At 43.5% G+C, this 19,089-nt stretch overlaps 1 protein-coding gene across 4 annotated transcripts in view; it reads left to right on the forward strand.

The window, feature by feature from the left end:
- The first annotated feature begins 9,374 nt into the window (after positions 1 to 9,374).
- Positions 9,375 to 19,089, forward strand: part of Psa (puromycin-sensitive aminopeptidase) — an 82,310-nt gene continuing 72,595 nt past the window's right edge. For 3 of the 4 annotated variants that reach the window (XM_076199412.1, XM_076199410.1, XM_076199411.1), the window contains exons 1-3: positions 9,912 to 9,952; positions 13,783 to 13,927; positions 18,093 to 18,334. In XM_076199412.1, the coding sequence (XP_076055527.1) occupies positions 9,927 to 9,952; positions 13,783 to 13,927; positions 18,093 to 18,334 (413 nt within the window). In that variant the 5' untranslated portion in view covers positions 9,912 to 9,926. Of the gene's footprint in view, positions 9,529 to 9,911; positions 9,953 to 13,782; positions 13,928 to 18,092; positions 18,335 to 19,089 lie in introns of those variants that run through there. The other variant, XM_076199413.1, reaches the window with a different exon arrangement.

Below are 19,089 nucleotides of genomic sequence, written 5' to 3' on the forward strand. Positions count from 1 at the left end.
ATGTGTTATGTCACCCTGGCTGTTTAATCTATACATGGATGGGGTGGTGCAAGAGGTGAATGCAAGAGTAGTGGGTCAGGGGTTGGAGATGGTTAAAGAAAATGGAGAAAAGTTGGAAATAATCAAGTTGTTGTTTCCTGGCGACACTGCACTTGTAGCAGGATCGGATGAGGGATTGAGGAAGTTAGTGACAGAGTCTGAGAAGGTGTGTGAAAGAAGGAAGCTGAAGATAAATGTGGTCAAAAGTAAGGTGATGAGATGCACAAGAGGAGAGAGTGACAGCAGACTGGAAGTGAACATTATGGTTGAGAGGCTGGAGGAAGTGGATAGTTTTAGATACTTTGGTGCGAATGTGGCAGGAAAGGGAGGAGTGGGGATGGAAGTAGAATGTAGATCGAGAGAAACGAGTAAATGCTTTGGTGGACAAAAAAGTGTAATGAGAAATAGACATCTGGGAATGGATGCTAAGAGGAGGTTATATGAAGGAGTGATTGTGCCAACAGCACTGTACGGGGCAGAAACATGGAACATAAGAGATGAAGAGAGAAGGAGTTTGAATGTGTTTGGGATGAAATGTCTGAGAAGTATGATAGGGGTTACTAGGCTAGATAGAGTGAGAAATGAGGAGGTGAGGAGGAGAACTGGGGTGGAAAGGAAGCTGGGAGATAGGGTTGATGAAAGAGTATTGGAATGGTTTGGACACATGGAAACACCCCAAAATGTGCCAACATGTTGCCACTTGAGTGCGAGGTCTTGCGGCATGGCACGAGGTTGTGTTGCGATGTCTTGCGCAGTTCCGCGACGTGGACGCGGTGTTTCCTTGCGAGGTGTTACGGGATGAGGCGAGGCGTTTACGTACCCTTGCGACGTAATTACGCAGTGTTGCGAGGTACCTGCGAAGTGTCACGAAGTGTCACATAAAAAGTGCCCAAGCTACCAGAGGTATATATAGTGCTCGAAGCCTGGGGAAGTCACTCACTACTACTGACCACTATAGAGGATGGATCAAGAGTACTACACAAGACGGGAGGCAGACAGCATGATTGCCAGTATTCTTTTGGTAACTGCTGCCTATATCATCGAGAAGTATTGGACAAGAAGACCCGAAGAACGACCAGAGGAACCACCTGTGGCACCGATGGCACAAGCAGAAGCAAGAAGAAGAGCTAGAAGAACGACGTGGTGCCGGGAATGGCTGACGAGGAGATCCATACATGGAGATTATGACCAGCTGCTACAAGAACTACACCGAGAAGACCATAAGGGGTACAAGAACTTCGTCCGGATCGAACCAGGATTGTTTGCAGAGATGGTTGACCGCATTTCTCCAATGCTCACCAAGAAACAGACGAGAATGAGAGACTCTCTAACAGTAGGATTGAAATTGGCTGTCACCCTCCGCCTCCTGGCAAGTGGGGACTCCTATACAAGTCTGCAATATAGTTTCCGAGTCTCCAAGAGTGCGATTTGCAGCTTTTTGCCTAAAGTATGCAAAGCCATCATCAACACCTACAAACATGAATTCCTGAAGTGCCCCAAAACTCCCGAGGAGTGGGATACAGTCGCCGAAGTATTCGCGAAGAAGTGGAACTACCATAATTGTGGAGGGGCACTTGATGGAAAGCATGTCCCTATAAAGAAGCCCAAGAAAGGAGGATCACTATACTATAACTACAAGAAGTTCCACAGCATCATACTCATGGCCGTCGCAGATGCAAAGTACAAGTTCCTGTACGTCGACGTAGGTGCCGAAGGAGGTGCTGGTGCTGATGATGGAGGAACCTGGGTCAAGTGTAACCTTCATCATGCCATCGAGCAGAACCGAGTGGGATTTCCTGAGGACAGCACTCTGCCGAATGATGACACTCCAATCCCCTTCCACATAATAGCAGATGATGCCTTCGCCCTCAAGACAACGCTGATGAAACCCTACTCCCATACATACCAGGCTCACCATGAGAAGATCTACAGCTATAGATTGTCTCGCGCTCGTCGTGTGGTGGAGAATGCATTCGGTATCCTGCAAATGAGATTGTGATTCTTCGGCACCACCATACAACAGGAACCTAAAGTAGTGAAGCTGCTCACCATGTGTGGATGTGTCTTGCACAATCTCATACTCGACCACTATCCCTTTGCTCCCACCGACGTTGACCGCGAAGATGCTCAGCACAACATGCTACCTGGAGCTTGGAGGGAGGAGCCGAATCTCATGGAACAACTCATGCGTCGAAAGGGATCAAACTACACAAGACAATCAAAGGCTGCCCGAGATTACCTGGCCTACTACTACGCTTCAGAAGCAGGGCCAGTAACTTGGCAAGAAAGACTTGTCTATTCCAGACTACGACCAACACAAGTGTAGATGCCTCAAATGTATATAAAATGAAAATGTATGTCTCACCACAAAACCTGTTCTTTTCATGAATAAAAATGTCTTAAGTCAAAATTTGATATAATTAGACAGACGTAGTGAGAGACAGACAGAGAGACACACAGATTTGAATCTAATTAACTCTATGTGCCTTCAATACAAATGTTTGAAATAACCAGTCTGTCTTCCTTCCCTCCCTCAGCCAATTCCGGATCAACCAAATCTCTTACCCTAGGGAGACTCATCTTCTCCTCCTCCATAATCCTTCCCCCCCCATCCCCGATGGACACTCAAATGGACAGAGCAGGTCAAATGCGGTCAGTTCAGGAGAATGAGATGTCGTAGGGGATGAGGAGAGTTAACTGGTCAATTTTACTTTAAGTTTATTGTTTGTATTAGTTACGACTATAGGCCCGTCGTACGTCAAAAATTAATATTTACGTATATACGTAAATATGGGCTTATGTGCACCTGTGTGCTCGTGTGTGCTCATGTGGACTTTAGTAAGATGCGAGAGACTTCCTCCTCTCGTGCTGTTCTCTTCCTTGCTGGGGCACCACTCTTGCTCTCCTTCTTCTCTGTTTACCCGAAATCTGTCCTTTTCTTTTCAAACAACTTCATCACTTGCAGGAAAATATAGTCGGGGAAGGTTGCTGCAAGCTCTGTCCACAGGGTCTCCTTCAGTCTGGGGTTGCACCACTGCTTGTCCCCAGTGTTTCACAAACTCAGCAATCTCAGAAACTTGGGCATCCGTGAAGGGGTAGTCTGGTATGTCCCTCTTGCTGGGCCGATACCTTTTCTTTTGTGGTTGCTATAGTCCACTAGGTCCTCCTACAGGTTCTTCTTCGACAACAGGATCGTCAACAAACTCCGCCTCCACCACAGTCGGAGAAGGGGGCATCTCCGGTTCCTGGGGCTGGGGCTGCTGGGGCTCCTTGGACTGCTTGGTGGTCTTGCGAGGCATTGTGGAGGTTGTCGTAGAAAGTATTTCGGCATGTGCGGGAAGATGAATGATTGATGCTGCTGTTCTGTTCTGTTTAATTTGGGAGTGAAGCTCCCACGGGCTTTGAGTGTGAGCCCGTTTGGAGGGTGATGTGACTTATGAGTGTAAGGGGGTTTAACCACACACACTCATACATTCACAAGATGTGCATACGTATATGGTATACGTATGCACATCTCGGTGAATGCACCCTTCCTAACATAACTATGTATTCAGTGGATTGTGTAGTGTAGCAATTTGTATAGTATATTTATAAGAGAGGGGGGGTGATTCAATGTATGAGTGTGTGTGGCTTTGGCCATGCCCACTCATATATGTACCGGATGTACATACCTATGTGAAATATGTATGCACATTCCGGCGAATTCACCCTTCCTGACATGAACAAGTGAAAAGATATATAAAATCTTAAAGGGGGGGGGCTGACACTCCACCAGCCGACGCAGTTCGTATTCGCTTAAGTGGCTGCATAGGCGGCGCACAAGACCTTCAGATGTTGTCGGAGGCCCTCTCCACAGAAAAGCGGTTGCGGGGCAATGCTTGAGGTAGTGGTCAAGGGTGGCTTCTGGGTGGCGGCAGTGGCGACATCTTCTTTCTTCTGGCGTGGAGTTGTTCTTTATTTGCCAGAAACAACGGTCCTCCAACCTCAGACGGAAGAGCAGAGTTTCCACTTTTCTAGGTGTGGAGCGAGGAAGTACAAGGGGCTCGTAGTCTGTGACTGGCCTGCACCACCTCGCCCTTTCTGACACCTCTGCCTCCAGTCTGTGCTGAAGGAACCGTTGTACCTGGTTAAGAGCCCTGGTGCGTAGGCGCAACTGACTTCTGCTAAGAGGGACGACAACATCGACTTTGGGTCTTTGGCGCGCCGCTTCTGCTGCGGCGTCGGCTAGCTCGTTACTTGAGACACCTACGTGGCTCGGCACCCAGTTGAGCGTAACACTCCTGCCTTGCTGATGCAGCTTCAGCAGGAGTGCTAGGATGGAGGTCAGTAGGCGTACATTGTCGCTGGGCTGTGTCGATTCTAAGCTGCCTAGCAGAGACTGTGAATCCGTGTGGATTACCACAGGACCAGCTCGAGATATTAGAGCATGCTCTAACGCTCCTTGGACCGCTATGGCCTCAGCTTGGAGAGTGGACGCATGATCAGATACTCTCCTGCCGAAGGTCAAACCATCCGTCACGAAGGCATCCCCCGCACTACGAGGCCTGTTGGGGTGTACGGAGCCATCCGTATAATAGACCGCCATTCCAGGTTCCGACAGTGCGCGGATACCTTGTAGGTCCTGCGCTCGTACTCTTTCCTGGTCACATAACTTTTTCTTACTGGGAAGCTTAGTGACAACGAAGGTTGCAGGTATCGACAGCCATGGAGGTGGGGGTTTGAACTCTGGGTGTGGAGAGTCCCTACCCTTCTCAAGGAGAACGCTGGTGAGCCTGAAGGAGTCCAGAAGTCCAGCCGCCTGTGATAGCCAAGTATCAGAGTGTATATGAGTACCCACCCGTCCCAGAGCTATCACAAGGCTCTGACTTAGCTCAGTTATCCTGGGGCTCTGGGCTATCTTTGCAAGAAAATCGACCTCCAGCCTTCTGACCCGTGACGTTAGTGAAGGCAATGAAGCCTCCATCTGGAGGTTAACAATCTTGGTCCAAGGTTGAGCTCCCAGGATAATCCTTGCTGCGGTATTTTGGCAAGGCTCCAGGTCTTCAAGCTTGGCAGTCGCCACATTTATGAGAGCTGGGGCAGCGTAGTCCACCAGGCTGCGGACTGCGTGAACATAGAATGTGCGAAGGACCTGATGCGTGGCACCAAGTGCCTTCCCCGTCATTGCTCTCATAACTGTGGTTCTTGCCTTCAGTCTCTCCTTGAGATAAGCTAGTTCCTTCTGAAAGGTGAGCCTCTCATCAATCCAGACCCCCAGGTACTGAAACTGGTGAACCCAGTCCAGCCTAAGGTCCTGGATGGTGAGGTGCTCCCCCTCTTTCCAGAGTCTTAATGCCATGGCCTTCGATTTTGTAGGGGAGATCTTTAACCCTAACCTGCAACACTCCGTAGCCACAGCGCTTAGGCAGCGCTGAGCCCTGCTGAAGCACCGTCGTTTCCCAGTAATTATGAGCGCAATGTCATCTCCATAAGAGATAACCTTGCACCCATTGGGTAGAGGTAGTTCCAGAATGTTGGAGACGAGCACATTGAACAGAGTGGGGCTGAGGACCCCCACTGAGGAGTGCAATTCTCCAGCATTCTGGCCTCTGATATGTGACCCTGAAATCTTACTTTCGCAGACCGGTGACTGAGATAGTCAGCAATCCAAGAAAGCAGCTTGCCTTTTACACCCTTGCGGGCAAGGGTGTCTAATATCACAAGTGGACTGGCCAGCTCAAACGCCTTTTCCAAATCCAAAAAAGACCACGATGGACGGTGTGCCACTGAAAGCATTGAGGAGTGTTGCTATACTGTTTGCTGTGCCAGTGCCCTTGCAGTAAGCATGTATATGCTCATGCATTGGGCCCAGTTTCCACAGCAGCCTGTTTAGCACTATCCTCTCCGCTGTCTTCCCCATGCAGCTTGTCAGGTTGATGGGGCGATAAGCACTAGGTTTCTTTGGCTTTGGAATTGGCGTTATGATTGCCGTCTTCCAGGCTGTTGGTAGCTTGCCAGTCCTCCAAGACGCGTTTATCACCCTTAGAAGTGCCTCGTCACCCGCTGGCCCAAAATGGATCAGCATGGAATAGGTGATGAGGTCCTCTCCAGGTGCCGTGTCTGAGCAGGTCCTGTGTGTGACCCGTAGTTCCTGAAGCGTAAAGCTAGCGTCAGTATCATCCGATTGACTCATCATGTCCTCGATACTATGGCGCCTCACTCCTTGGAGGTCCTGCAGTGTGTCTTGAACACATTGCGGGAGTGAGGTGCTGCTGGAGCGAGAGACAAACTCCTGCACCAGCCGCTGCGCCTCAGCATCAGGGGCATGATGAGTGCGTCGCGGTTGAGTCCTGCCAGTAGCTTTACGGAGCTTAGACCACAGCTCTGCTAGGGAGGTGTGAGCGTTAAAGCCCTCACACCATTCAAGAAATTTAGCTCTTCTGGCATCTGCAGCTATGACGTGAGCGTCATGAACTGCAGCGCGCAAGTTGGCCAAATTGGTCTGAGTTCGGCGCCGTCGGAAAACACGCCTAAGCATGTTCACCCGATGGTTGGCCTCTCTCACCTCGGGGGTATAATACCAGCTGTTCTTATGTTCTCTGGGGGACTGGCGAGTCTTTGGGATGGCTCTGTTGGCAGCCTCCTGAACGGCTGCAGAAAAGTCAGCTTCTAACGTTTCCACGTCCTGTGGTGGAACGTAGGACGCTGCCCATTCTTCAACAGACCTCTCAAATACTGGCCAGTTTGCCAAAGCTGTCTTCCACCTGGGAACAGGTAATACAGCTGGTATGGGTGGTGTATCCCGTATGTGCACAGAGACACCGAAGTGGTCGCTAGTGACAATAGGATGCACCTCCCAGGTTACCCTAGGGAGGAGAGTGGCCGTCGCCAAGGTCAGATCAAGTCGTCCACCTTGCACGTGCGTCATATCCGATTGATGCTGCCCCTAGCGACCCTTCATATACCACCCACGCACCGGTATCAACCAATCAGCGTAGTACACGACTCCCCTCGGACCAGCTCGCCAGACATCGTAAGCTGTGCGCAAGGAGGGCTAACATTTTGGGGTAAGACCTCGCAAGAAGTCGCACGCCGTCGTTCCTGACGCGAGGTGGCACGAAATGGCACGAACCCGTGCGACATCTTACGAGATGAGTGTACGACGTCGCAACACCAATGTTGCGAGGTGGCGCGAGGTCGTCACCTCGCACCACTCCGCGACAAAATATAAAACTGTTTTAAAAACCTAGCGACGTCGTGCCATTTTACACGTTTCTTGCGAGGTTCATGTCACGAGCTGGCACGATGTGTAGTACGCTTTCTTGCGAGAGGGCACGACCCCACGTCGCAACACGAAACGACCGAACAATGTAGTTAAAGGACCGAAACAATGTAGCGAAACCACTGCATATCTGGTCGTTTCGCTACATGACCAGTTCGCTACCAGCAATTTCGCTACATTGTTCGGTCGTTACGCTACATGGCCAGTTCGCTACATTAATCGGTCGTTTCGCTACATTCTTTCGGTCGCTACATTTTGCTACACTGTTTTTTTCGCATTTGAGATACGAATATGATAAAAATACAATATGTGCAGGTCTCATAAAGTACCTGTAACCCTTAGGGCGTTTCGCTACATGGCCAGTTCGCTACCAACCATTTCGCTACATTCTTCGGTCGTTTCGCTACATGGCCGGTTCGCTGCATTGTTCGGTCGTTTCGCTACATTCTTTCGGTCGTTTCGCTACATTGTTCGGTCGTTTCGCTATACTTTTTTTTCTATCGCATTTGAGATATGAATATGGTAAGAAATACGATGTATGCAGGTACATAAAGTACCTGTAACCCTTTGGGCGTTTCACTACCAACAATTTCGATACATTGTTCGGTCGTTTCGCTACATGGCCAGTTCACTACACTGTTCAGTCGTTTCGCTACATTTGTCTACATTGTTCGGTCGTTTTGCTACATTGTTTCGGTCGTTTCGCTACACTTTTTTCGCATTTGAGATACGAATATGATAAAAAAATACGATGTGTGCAAATTTATAAAGTAACTTTGTAGGCTACGGAAGTAGATTTTGCATAATGAGGCGATTTGGCTATAGATAAAATTGTTTTTATCGGGCCTTGTTTTATGCAATCGTCAGGCAGATTATCCGGCAGATAATTGTAAAAGAGTGACTTATTGTGCACATTACCAGAGCTGGGCGCATTCCTCGGTGCGTTCCGCTTTGGTTTGGCCGCGATTAGCGCTCCCAAACCATTAAAGGAATATAGGTGCCGGTATAGTATGTGGCTTACGAAATTTTTATTTGGTATAGAATGTGGCTTACCGGACTTTTATTTCGGTATGAATCTGTCTCTAAGCTTTAATAGTTTGGGATAGCTAATCGCGGCCAAACTAAAGCGGAACGCGCCCAGCTCTGGTAATGCGTATAATGAGTCACTGTTTAATGATTATCTGCCGGATAATCTGCCTGACGATTGCATAAAACAAGGCCCGATAAAAACAATTTTAACTATCGCCAAATCGCTTTATTAAGCAAATTCTACTTCTGTCGCCTACAAAATTACTTTATAAATTTGCACACATCGTCCGTATTTTTTATGATATTCGTATCTCAAATGCGATTAAAAAAGTGTAGCGAAATGTAGCGAAACGACCGAGACAATGTAGCGAAACGATCGAATAATGTAGCGAAATGGTTGTTAGCGAACTGGCCATGTAGTGAAACGCTCAAAGGGTTACAGGTACTTTATAAATCTGCACACATTGTATTTTTTATCATATTCGTATCTCAAATGCGAAAAAACAGTGTAGCGAAATGTAGACTGGCCGATATTACTGACGAAAATAAAATTTGAAATAGCAACAGATAATGTTACTTTATGGATCTCTCAGCATAATTTCTTCGGTCTGCTGAAAGAAGACATGTTGTCACTATTCATAGTAAAATGGGTACCGAGCATTGAGATCAACCTCCCTCCTTTCCTCGGTGCCCAACGTCCAGTAACCATTGTTGAAATCGAAGAAACGAGATATATTTACTAACGAAATAAAAACGATTACATTGGCAATTGTGTAAACAATGAAACCTTATTGCACTATGAATGCTATGCAAATGAAATAAAAGAATATAACTAAAAGTAAACCAATGATATATAATTTTAGATGTCTTATACTAGATTGAACGTTATATATGCATTGAATACTTTTTTTTCCTATTGGTTTACTCAATCATCGTTGTGTTGCATCACTGAAAACGTTCCATTGAAAATTATTCATTCTTATTGGCCTTATCATTTTGGCGGCAAGCTTAATTAGACCAATGAAAATAGAATGAGAAACAAAATGGAGTATTGATTGGTTGAACCTATAGTACACTTGACAGTGGGGGTTTATTCATTAAGTTTACACATTGGTAGTGGACTTGTGGTAGCGGCGGACTTAACGCAAAGGAAAGGGGGGTCAAAACACATTTCATTGCTTCCGGTGCAGGTTAATAAGGTTTGTAGTAAATATGATATAATCAGTCATATTGAAGAGTACGTGTAAAAAACCTCGTGTGCTATAGTGATATTTTGAAAATTTGCACCATCATGATAGGGAAACACTGCTCTTTATTCTTGAAATGGGATTCTGTTGGAAATATTAAATAAGTCATTACAATTGAATTTTAGTTTGACGATTTACACAGATATTATTACCGTGATATATTCATTGTAACTAATGTAATAGGTAAATGTGTATAAAATATACGGAAATACACCATTTATTGAAAGATTCCAAGCTGTACAGATTGTACTACCGGTAAATGTTTCACCGAGAATTTCCGTCTAGAAATGAGACATGGTGACTTGTATTTATTTAATAAATGATATTCTGTGGGCAGTTTGTACTCGGGAATGAGGACTTATTTTATTACATTAAAGTACGTAGGTGTTAACATTCGGTATTGATCTTCATTTCGTGGAGTTTTATTTAGACGGGTAAATTTCTGTGTACATAAAAAATAAATGTTCAGTGTTCAACTATTTATTTGACTGGAGGCAGGTTTACTTTATAATAGTATCAGAGGGAATGATACTGGGATAGGGTAGGTGTAGGAGGGAGATGGGCATTGCAAGGCAAGAAAGGGGGGTTTAAGGGATGCCTCCAGTTAGGTGATAACACTTGGGAGAGAGGTAGGGTTGTGTGAGGTTGATGAATGATCCATAACAATGGTGTTGTGTTTGTGTAAAAAATACATATATTTTGCTTCTGATAACCAGTTCTATTGTTGGGGGTTATTTATTGAAGAGGTGGTAAAGAGTAAAGAAGAAATTTAAGTAAGGAAGGAGGTGGAGTTTGGTCTACATTCAGTGCACATAATCTAATGTTATTCCGGTCCATTGGGATGTTAAAGTATTGACAGGGTAAAACTGTTGCTGTCATCATCCCATACAAAGGGTGCATTAAGTGTGTGAATGTTGATATATGAAGGTGTGTTGTTAATGACAGGTGCACAACTCTTTGATACATGTATTAAAAGACTCTACCCCCTTATAGACATAGTGGATTTGTATGTGTAGCTATACACCCATCCTACACCTATCGAAAACCCAGTTAGTTGTCTCTCCCAATGTATCTCATGGATCAACCATATCCCTAACCATGATACTGCTTGGATCAGAGGCAATGCAGCAAGACTGCAATTCCACAGGAGAGCATGACAGTTGGAACTGGTTTACCCTCATTGTTACTGTATCATTATATGGTGCCCCCTCATTCACTTAGCACATACTTTAAAAAGATTTATATTAATTTTGGAGAGTTACACTATGTACCTTGTTATTCTGTTGTAGGTTAACTCATCTTGTCAATTACACTAACTTTTCTTTAATGAAGGTCTTCTGTAAATATATAGTTTATGGGACATACAATTTCTTTGTGTATAATGTATATGTGCTCCTCTTGGTCATCCATGTAAATAGTAATAGTAGAGGGAAGTGAAAGGCAAATGTAGTTACCAAAACTGAAGGAATTAACCTATGAAAAAAGATTGAAGAAAACGAGACTACCCACACTATTGTCTAGACAGGCATGAGATATGATTGAAACATTTAAGATCCTAACAGGAATGTATTATGTGGAAGTATGTAAAGATATTTTTGTATTATGGAAAAATGGCAGAATGAGAGGACATCTTATAAAAATAGTGAAAAATATGGACAATTTATAGTTTCACCCAACCAACGATTTTGATATGTGGCTTATGTGTTTCTGGTGAGAAATGTTGTGATATGAACGATGGTGTACATCATTTCCGTTGCAAATGCGTACTTTTCAAGTAATTAATTATTGAAGTTATGCACTTATGCCTACATCTCCCCAACGATCTGGGGGGATTGTGGGAAATTGGGGTTTTTGGGTGGGGAGCACTAGTATATCGAGTAATGCGCATTGCAAAACGGGTATAAAATGAACAAGAACACTAAAAAAATGTAAAAAAAAACAAATTTCACCTTTGAGGTTGCGCCGTGTAACACGCGCATTGGGTGAAACTATAAATTGACAAAAAATATATCGAGGTTGAATAAAAGGAATCACTCGTTTTGTATTAGAGTGGGAAATAATTGGAATGTATTGCCCCAGCATGTGATAGACTCAAAATCAGTTATTAAATTTGAGTGTAATCTGGATAAAGCATGAAGTAAACAAGATTTGTTATATAATTATAAAGCTAAAATTCAATATAATGGTATTCAAACATACCTCTGCCACCACCACTTTTCAGTCCACAGCTGGATACACAGGCCTGAACTTGGCCTTTTCCAGAAGACCACTGTGAGATAGAAATTGGTTGTGTGTTATTTCTACTGAAATTCCATTGTTTTTGTGCTAATCAAAGGGGTGAGCCAAAAATTGCAAGTGAGATATATGATGTAATCGATATCAGATTCACATGAATCATTATGAAAATTTTTTTTTTTACTTTATTGAAAGGGGATGTGGTGGACATCTGAATAGATTTTACCCAAAATTTATGGAGCAAAGAAGAATAAATCTCTTCTCTCCCCTCTCTCCTCTTCTTTCTTTCCTTTCCCCTGTCTCCACTCCCTGGTCACACTCTTCTGTCCTCTTCCCTTTTTCTGTTCCCTACCCATCACCTGCTCCTTTTCATTTTCAATGTTTCCTCTCCCCTTATTATGTTTTCCATCCTCCTCTCTCCCCATCTTCCCTCTCATCTCCCCTCTACCTTCACCCTCTGCCTTACCCACCTCATGTCACCCTGCTCTCAAAGAAAGAAAAACGTATCACCACCCAATGATGATGATAATTCTTCTGTTAAACTGTAGGTGGCGGGATTATTCTCTGTGAACTTGAAAGGTCCTTATTTTTATGAATAATATAGTTTAGTAACTGATTAACACTTGTGGGCAACACAAACAAAAAAGGATCTTTTGTAAATGCCGTACACATAACTTGTGTCCCTTATGTGCACACGTGAAAGCACAGTATTTTTCAATATTCAACTTGTACAAAGTGCAAGTACAAACTATTTGCTTAGATGTGTGATGATTGCTGTAGAACATTGAGATATTTACCATCCATTAACTGTGTTAACTCGTGATTTAGTTTTCAACTATTATAAGGATAGCAAATACACAAAAAGGATTATAAAGACTGACAAGTGAGAACAAAATATATTTTGATAAATTTATTCATTGTAGTCACAAGTTAAATTGTGGAAATGCAAAATTATTTTGTACTTATGTGCCTGCCTTGTCATGCTGAACAATGCAGTTCTAAATAGGGTATTGTGCCATGTGTAATGTGCATCCAGTATTCACTGTGGAAAGGTGTGCAATTGCACTTTGCATACAACTTGCACCATTCTTAAACTATTCCTTGGAAAGTGAAGACATTACAGAAGTAAAAGGGGAGAATGACTTGGGAATCTTGATAAAAGACAACCTGTCCCCTGACAGACATCAGCACGATTGTGGGAGAGACATACAAACTACTGCAGGAGATTGAAGTGGCATTTCACTATATGGAAGGAGGAATGATGTAAAAACTCATTGAAACCCTGATATGCATCAGTAGTATGGTCCCCACACAAAGTGAAGGATATAAGCAAGATTGAGAGAATACAAAGGGCAGCAACCAAACTGGCAGATAAACCATACGAGGAAAGACTAAAAGTACTGGTTCTGCCAACTTTGAAAGATTGAAGAAAAAGAGGTGATATGATTACAGTATTCAGTTCACTTAAGAGGATAGATTGCATTGACGAAAGAGATCTCCTGGGAAGGGCTAGAGGTCACGGGAGCAAATCATCTATGACCACATGTTGAAAGGATATGAAGAAATACAGTTTTCCATATAGATGCATAAATACTTGGAATAGCATAGGAAGAGATATATCTCAAGCTCAAACAATACACGAGTTCAAATCTAAATATGCTAATTGGGAATCAAGAAAATAGATGAAGTTGGAACTGTACATGAATTTAAGTCTAAGTATGATATAAAAGTAGAGAATAGGAAACTGGACCCAATGAGCATTTCTCCTTTCCTGTATATTAGGTAAATATTAGGTAAAAAATTTCCTGTATTAGGTAAATACCTGCCTAGCTTTGCTGATTAGTATGTCAATCAATCCATTGCTCCTGGTCTCTCTTCTAGAAGATCCATGGCCTTCAGGTTAGTATTAGCTAATTAGTATTTATACTTTTAGTGTACTGTGTGATTTATATTTACACTTTACTTTTACAGAACTCAACTGAAACTTAGCAAGATGCCTGAACCTAAGCCCTTTGAACGGTTGCCCCAAAGCATCCAGCCAAAGCATTATGACATCACATTGCAACCCAATCTTACCAAGTGTATTTTCAAAGGATGGCAAACCATAGACCTAGAGGTAAGGAGACTTAAACAGGTTTTTTACCGAGTTCATTGCACTTTTTTTTTCGTAGACTACGTATGTGTTTGGTTGGGTGACATTTTCTATGAAATTTCTCCAGTTTGACTGCACACACAGTCCATGGACTCCAGACATGAACATCTCAAAACCTAACAACCACCCTTTTAAACAACCTCCCCCAACACAACCAACAAGCCACCTCCCTGGCTAGATCAGTGTGCTCACCCTCACTCCAGAATAAATCAGTCTGTTGCCCCAAGTCTCACAGGAAACCCACAGCCCTTTAGTAACTCAAGTGTTTGTATTGAGTAAAAGTAAGGTAGAATTTGTGATAGAGACAATGGAAATAGGATGGAGTTGGGGGGTGGGGGTCACTGATTAAGTGAAGCAGCCTTGCTGTGGCTGTACTGTGTCTTGGTGTATTGCTTCTGGCCCAGAGCAGTGGGCTGGAGACAGGGACCACCTTTCATCTGTGAGGAGCTAAGGTGAGAGGGAGGAAAGGGTGGTGGAGAGGAGTGGAATGGGTGGGAAGGGGTACATGCCTTTTGACTTGGCTACCTCCCTTGCAAGGGGGAAAAGGCCCTTGGTATTTAGATAGAATTTGTAAATGCTATACCATTGTACATACATACATATATATATATATATATATTATACACACACACAAGGGAATTAGCCAAAGTGATAGGCTTAAGTCCATTCCCACACATTTCATCCCCACATAATCCACTCCAATTCACCACCCCTCCCTCCCCCTTTTCTTGGCTCCTCTGGGATGACCAGTCATAACCTGCATCTCAACCACTGCCCTGGGTCACAAGCAATATAGCAAGACACAGCACATTCACAGCAAGGCTACTTCATTTAATCAGCGACCCCCCTCTCCACCCCCTCATGTTCACTCCTTCCACCCCTGCCTTCCACACCACTTTTACTAATCTTTATTCACTCATTCTTTCCAGGTGTCCAAACCATCCCAATACTCGTTCATCAACCCTATCTCCCAACTCCCTTTCTACACTCTCCTCACCTCCTTGTTTCTCATTCTATCCAGCCTAGCAACCCCTACCATACTTCTCAGGCATTTCATCTCAAACACATTTAAACTCTCTCTTCCTCACTTATGTTCTATGTTTCTGCCCCATACAGTGCTGTTGGCATAATTAGTCCTTCATACAATCTCCTCTTATCATCCATTCCCAAATGTCTATTTCTCATTACACTTTTTAATCTTCCAAAGCATTTACTTTCTTCTCTCAATCTATTTTCTACATCCACCTCCACTCCTCCCATTCCTGCCACATTTACACCCAAGTATCTAAAACTATCCACTTCCTCCACAAGTATCTAAAACTATCCACTTCCTCCAGCTTCTCTCTCTTGATACTTCCAAATTTGCTGCCATCCTCTCCCCTTGTGCATCTCATTACCTTACTTTTACCCACATTTATTCTCAAGTTCATTCTTTTGCACACATTCCCAAACTGTCACTAACTTCCCTAATCCCTCCTCTGATCCTGCTACAAACTCAGTGTTGTCGGCAAACAACAACTAGTATATCTCCCATTTTTCTCCATTGTAATTGTATAATTACAATTGTAAGGGGGGAAAGGCCTTTGGTATATGTATGTAATTACAATTTAATTACATACCAATACATATACGAAAGGCTTTTTCACCTTACAAGGGAGGTAGCAAAAAAACAAAGGCATAAAATCCATTCCATCCCACATTCTCCACTACCATTCACCCCCACTCCTTATTTTGCTCCTCCTGGATGACAGGCCATCCCTGCATCTCGCCCACTGCCCTAGATCAAAAGCAGTGTTGCGAGACACAGCACATCCAGAGCAAGGCTGCTTCATTTAATCAGTGACCCCCCTTTCCATCCCCTCATGCAGAAAAGGAGAAAACTGGGAGAAATCCCTTTTGGGCTGCGTCAAATTATTTTTCACACATACTCCTTCACCCCCCATCCCCCACCCATTCCCTTCCATGCATCACAGCATCATCCATACACAACCATTCTCCATTCACCACTATCTTTTGTCTTCTTCCATCATTCCTTATTAGACATTTCCCTTTTCCCCAGTGCCCCTTATACCACATCTGTCCATCTTAACCTTGGTTGTCCTCTCATGTTCGCTCCTTCCATCTCTGCCTTCCATACCTCTTTTACTAATCTTTCTTCACTTATTCTTTCCATGTGTCCAAACCATCCCAATACTCCCTGTCTCCCAAATCCCTTTCCACCCCAGTTCTGCTCCTCACTTATTCATTTCTCACTTTATCCAGCCTAGTAACCCCTATCATACTTCTCAGGCACCTCATCTCAAACACATTCAAACTCCTCTCTTCCTCTCTTTATGTTCCATGTTTCTGCCTCACACAGTGCTGTCGGCACAATCACTCCTTCATATAATCTCCTCTTAGCATCCATTCCCAAATGTCTATTTCTCATTACACTTTTTAATCCCCTAAGGCATTTACTTGCTTCTCTCAATCTACATTCTACCTCCATCTCCACTCCTCCCTCTCCCGCTATATTCGCACCCAAGTATCCAAAACTATCCATTTCCTCCAGTCTCTCTTCCTTAATACTCACTTCCAGTCTGCTGTCACTTTCTCCCTTTGTACATCTCATCACCTTACTTTTACCCACATTTATTTTCAACTTCCTTCTTTCACACACCTTCCCAAGCTGTCATTAGCTTCTTTAATTCCTCCTCTGATCCTGCCACAAGTGCAGTGTTGTCATCAAACAACAACTGGCTTATCTTCCATTTTTCTCCATTTTCTTTAACCATCTCCGATCCCCGACCCATTACCCTTGCATTTACCTCTTGCACCATCCCATCCATGTATAAATTGAACAGCCAAAGTGACAAAACATATCTCTGGCGAAGGCCCACCTTTACCTCAAACCACTCACTCTTTCCATTTCTGATTCTAACACAGGTTCTACTCTTATAAAAACTCTTGACTGCTCTTAACAGCTTTCCTCCTCTTCCATATATCTGCAATACCTCCCACAGTACCTTCCTTTCTACCCTGTAGTAAGCCTTTTACAAATCCATAAAGCCCAAAAAACATCCTTACCTTTTCCAAAAGCTTTCTCACATATCTGCCTTATAAAAAAAAATCTGATCCATGCAACCCCTACCTGTCCTAAACCCACACTGTTCCTCACCAATTACTCCCTCTGTTCCTCTCCTAATTCTGTCAATGAAAACTTTCCCATAAGCCTTCCCAACTACATGTAACAAACTGATCCCTCTGAAACTACTACACTCACACTTATCACCCGTTCCCTTGTAAAGTGAAACTATACAGGTATTCCTCCAGTCCTCTGGCACTCTACCCTCTTTTAAACATTTATTAGATAACCATCACTGTACCTCCCTTTTTTAACATTGTGCATGATACCCATCCAACCCAGGTGCCTTACCTGTTCTCATCATCTTAATAATTGCTTTCACCTCATCTTTCCCTATATCTCCTCCATTTTCCTCACCCATCATGGTCATTTTCTTAGTGCTTCCCACTGCAACTACCTTTTCCTCCCTGTCCTCCACATTTAGCAACTCCCTAAAATACTCTGCCCATCTTCCTCTTACTGCAGTTTCTTCCATTATCATCTCTTCAACTGCACCATTTACCTTTACTTGTCTACTTGATTTGCCTCTTCTTCTCTTAATTTCCTTCCAAAACATCTTTTTATTACTTTAAAAAAAACTCTGTCATACTCTTACCTCATTGCACATATGCTCTCCTCTTTGCCTCTTTTCTTTGTACCTCTCATATGATTTTCTTGTCCTATTTTGTAACCAATCTGTGAATGCTTGCTTCTTCTCTTCTACAGCCTTTGCTTCCTCATCTCAACACTCACCTACCTTCCTTCTATTTCCTCCCATCCTCCTTGTTTCACACACTATCTTTGTGCACCTTGTGACTCCATGAACCATCTCCATTCCTAGTTCTACTCTATCCTTCACTCTCTCCCAGCTTCTTGTAGTCCTTCTCCTTTTCTTTCTCATTTAAGCAGTTTACTTTAATTACAATTAATTGTAATTAATTTTTTTTATTGTATTACCATTGTAATTATTAATTTCATCCATGCATAACTGTGATGGACATTTAGAAGTTTACCTCCATCTTTCAGGTTAAAGAGCCAACAGCGAAGGTTCAGTTGAATACATTGGACCTAACGCTGAGTGAGGTGAAGTTGACCTTGGAGTCTGGTGAAACCATAACTCCATTATCTACAGACATCTCAGTGCCCAATGAAACGGTTAGTTTCACTTTTGATCAAACACTACCCAAGGGTCCAGCACAGCTTAGCATGAACTTTGAAGGAGAACTGAATGACAAGATGAAAGGATTTTATAGGAGTAACTATACCTCGTAAGTACTAACACATAGCCTTACCTTTATGTATTATTAATAAGAGCTGATAGATTAAAGTTTTTCCAATACTTAGGTATACATATAAGTGTTTTAGCATTTTACTTCATTTTAAGATTGTAAGAATGTGAAGTTGTTAAATTTGTATATTTAGGTGTTTATAATTTTTTACAAAAGATATTTTAAATGACATATTGACTGTAGGATCTACTTACATGTACCAATGACTATTATTACAAGGGAAGTACCCAAGAAACAAAGACATAAAATCTACTCCCACCCATTCCATCCCCACATATTCCACTCTCATTCACCCTCCTCCCTCCCTCTTATCTTGGTTCCTCCTGGATGATGGGCCATCCCTGGATCTTGCCCACTGCCCTGGGTCAGAAGCAGTGCAGCAAGACACAGCACATCCACAGCAAGGCCACTTCATTTAATCAGCGATCCCTCCTTGTTCCCTCATGCAGAAAGAGAAGATGAGGAGAAATCCCCTTTGGGCTGCATCTAAATATCATTCACATGTACTCCCTCACCCCATCCCCTCCCTTCCATGCATAACAGCATCATCCATATACAACCATTCTTCATTCACCCCATCTTCTGTTTTCTCCCCTCCTTCCTCAACAGACATTCCCCTCTTTCCCAATGCCCCCCTTACCCCATCTATCCATCTTATCCTTGCTTGCCCCCTCATGTTCACTCCTTCCACCTCTGCCCTCCACACCTCTCCCACCAATCTTTCTTTGCTCATT

This window comes from Oratosquilla oratoria, chromosome 16 (genome assembly GCF_046742065.1).
Source record: "Oratosquilla oratoria isolate Oo_2021 chromosome 16, ASM4674206v1, whole genome shotgun sequence".
NCBI classification, from domain to species: Eukaryota; Metazoa; Arthropoda; class Malacostraca; order Stomatopoda; family Squillidae; genus Oratosquilla; species Oratosquilla oratoria.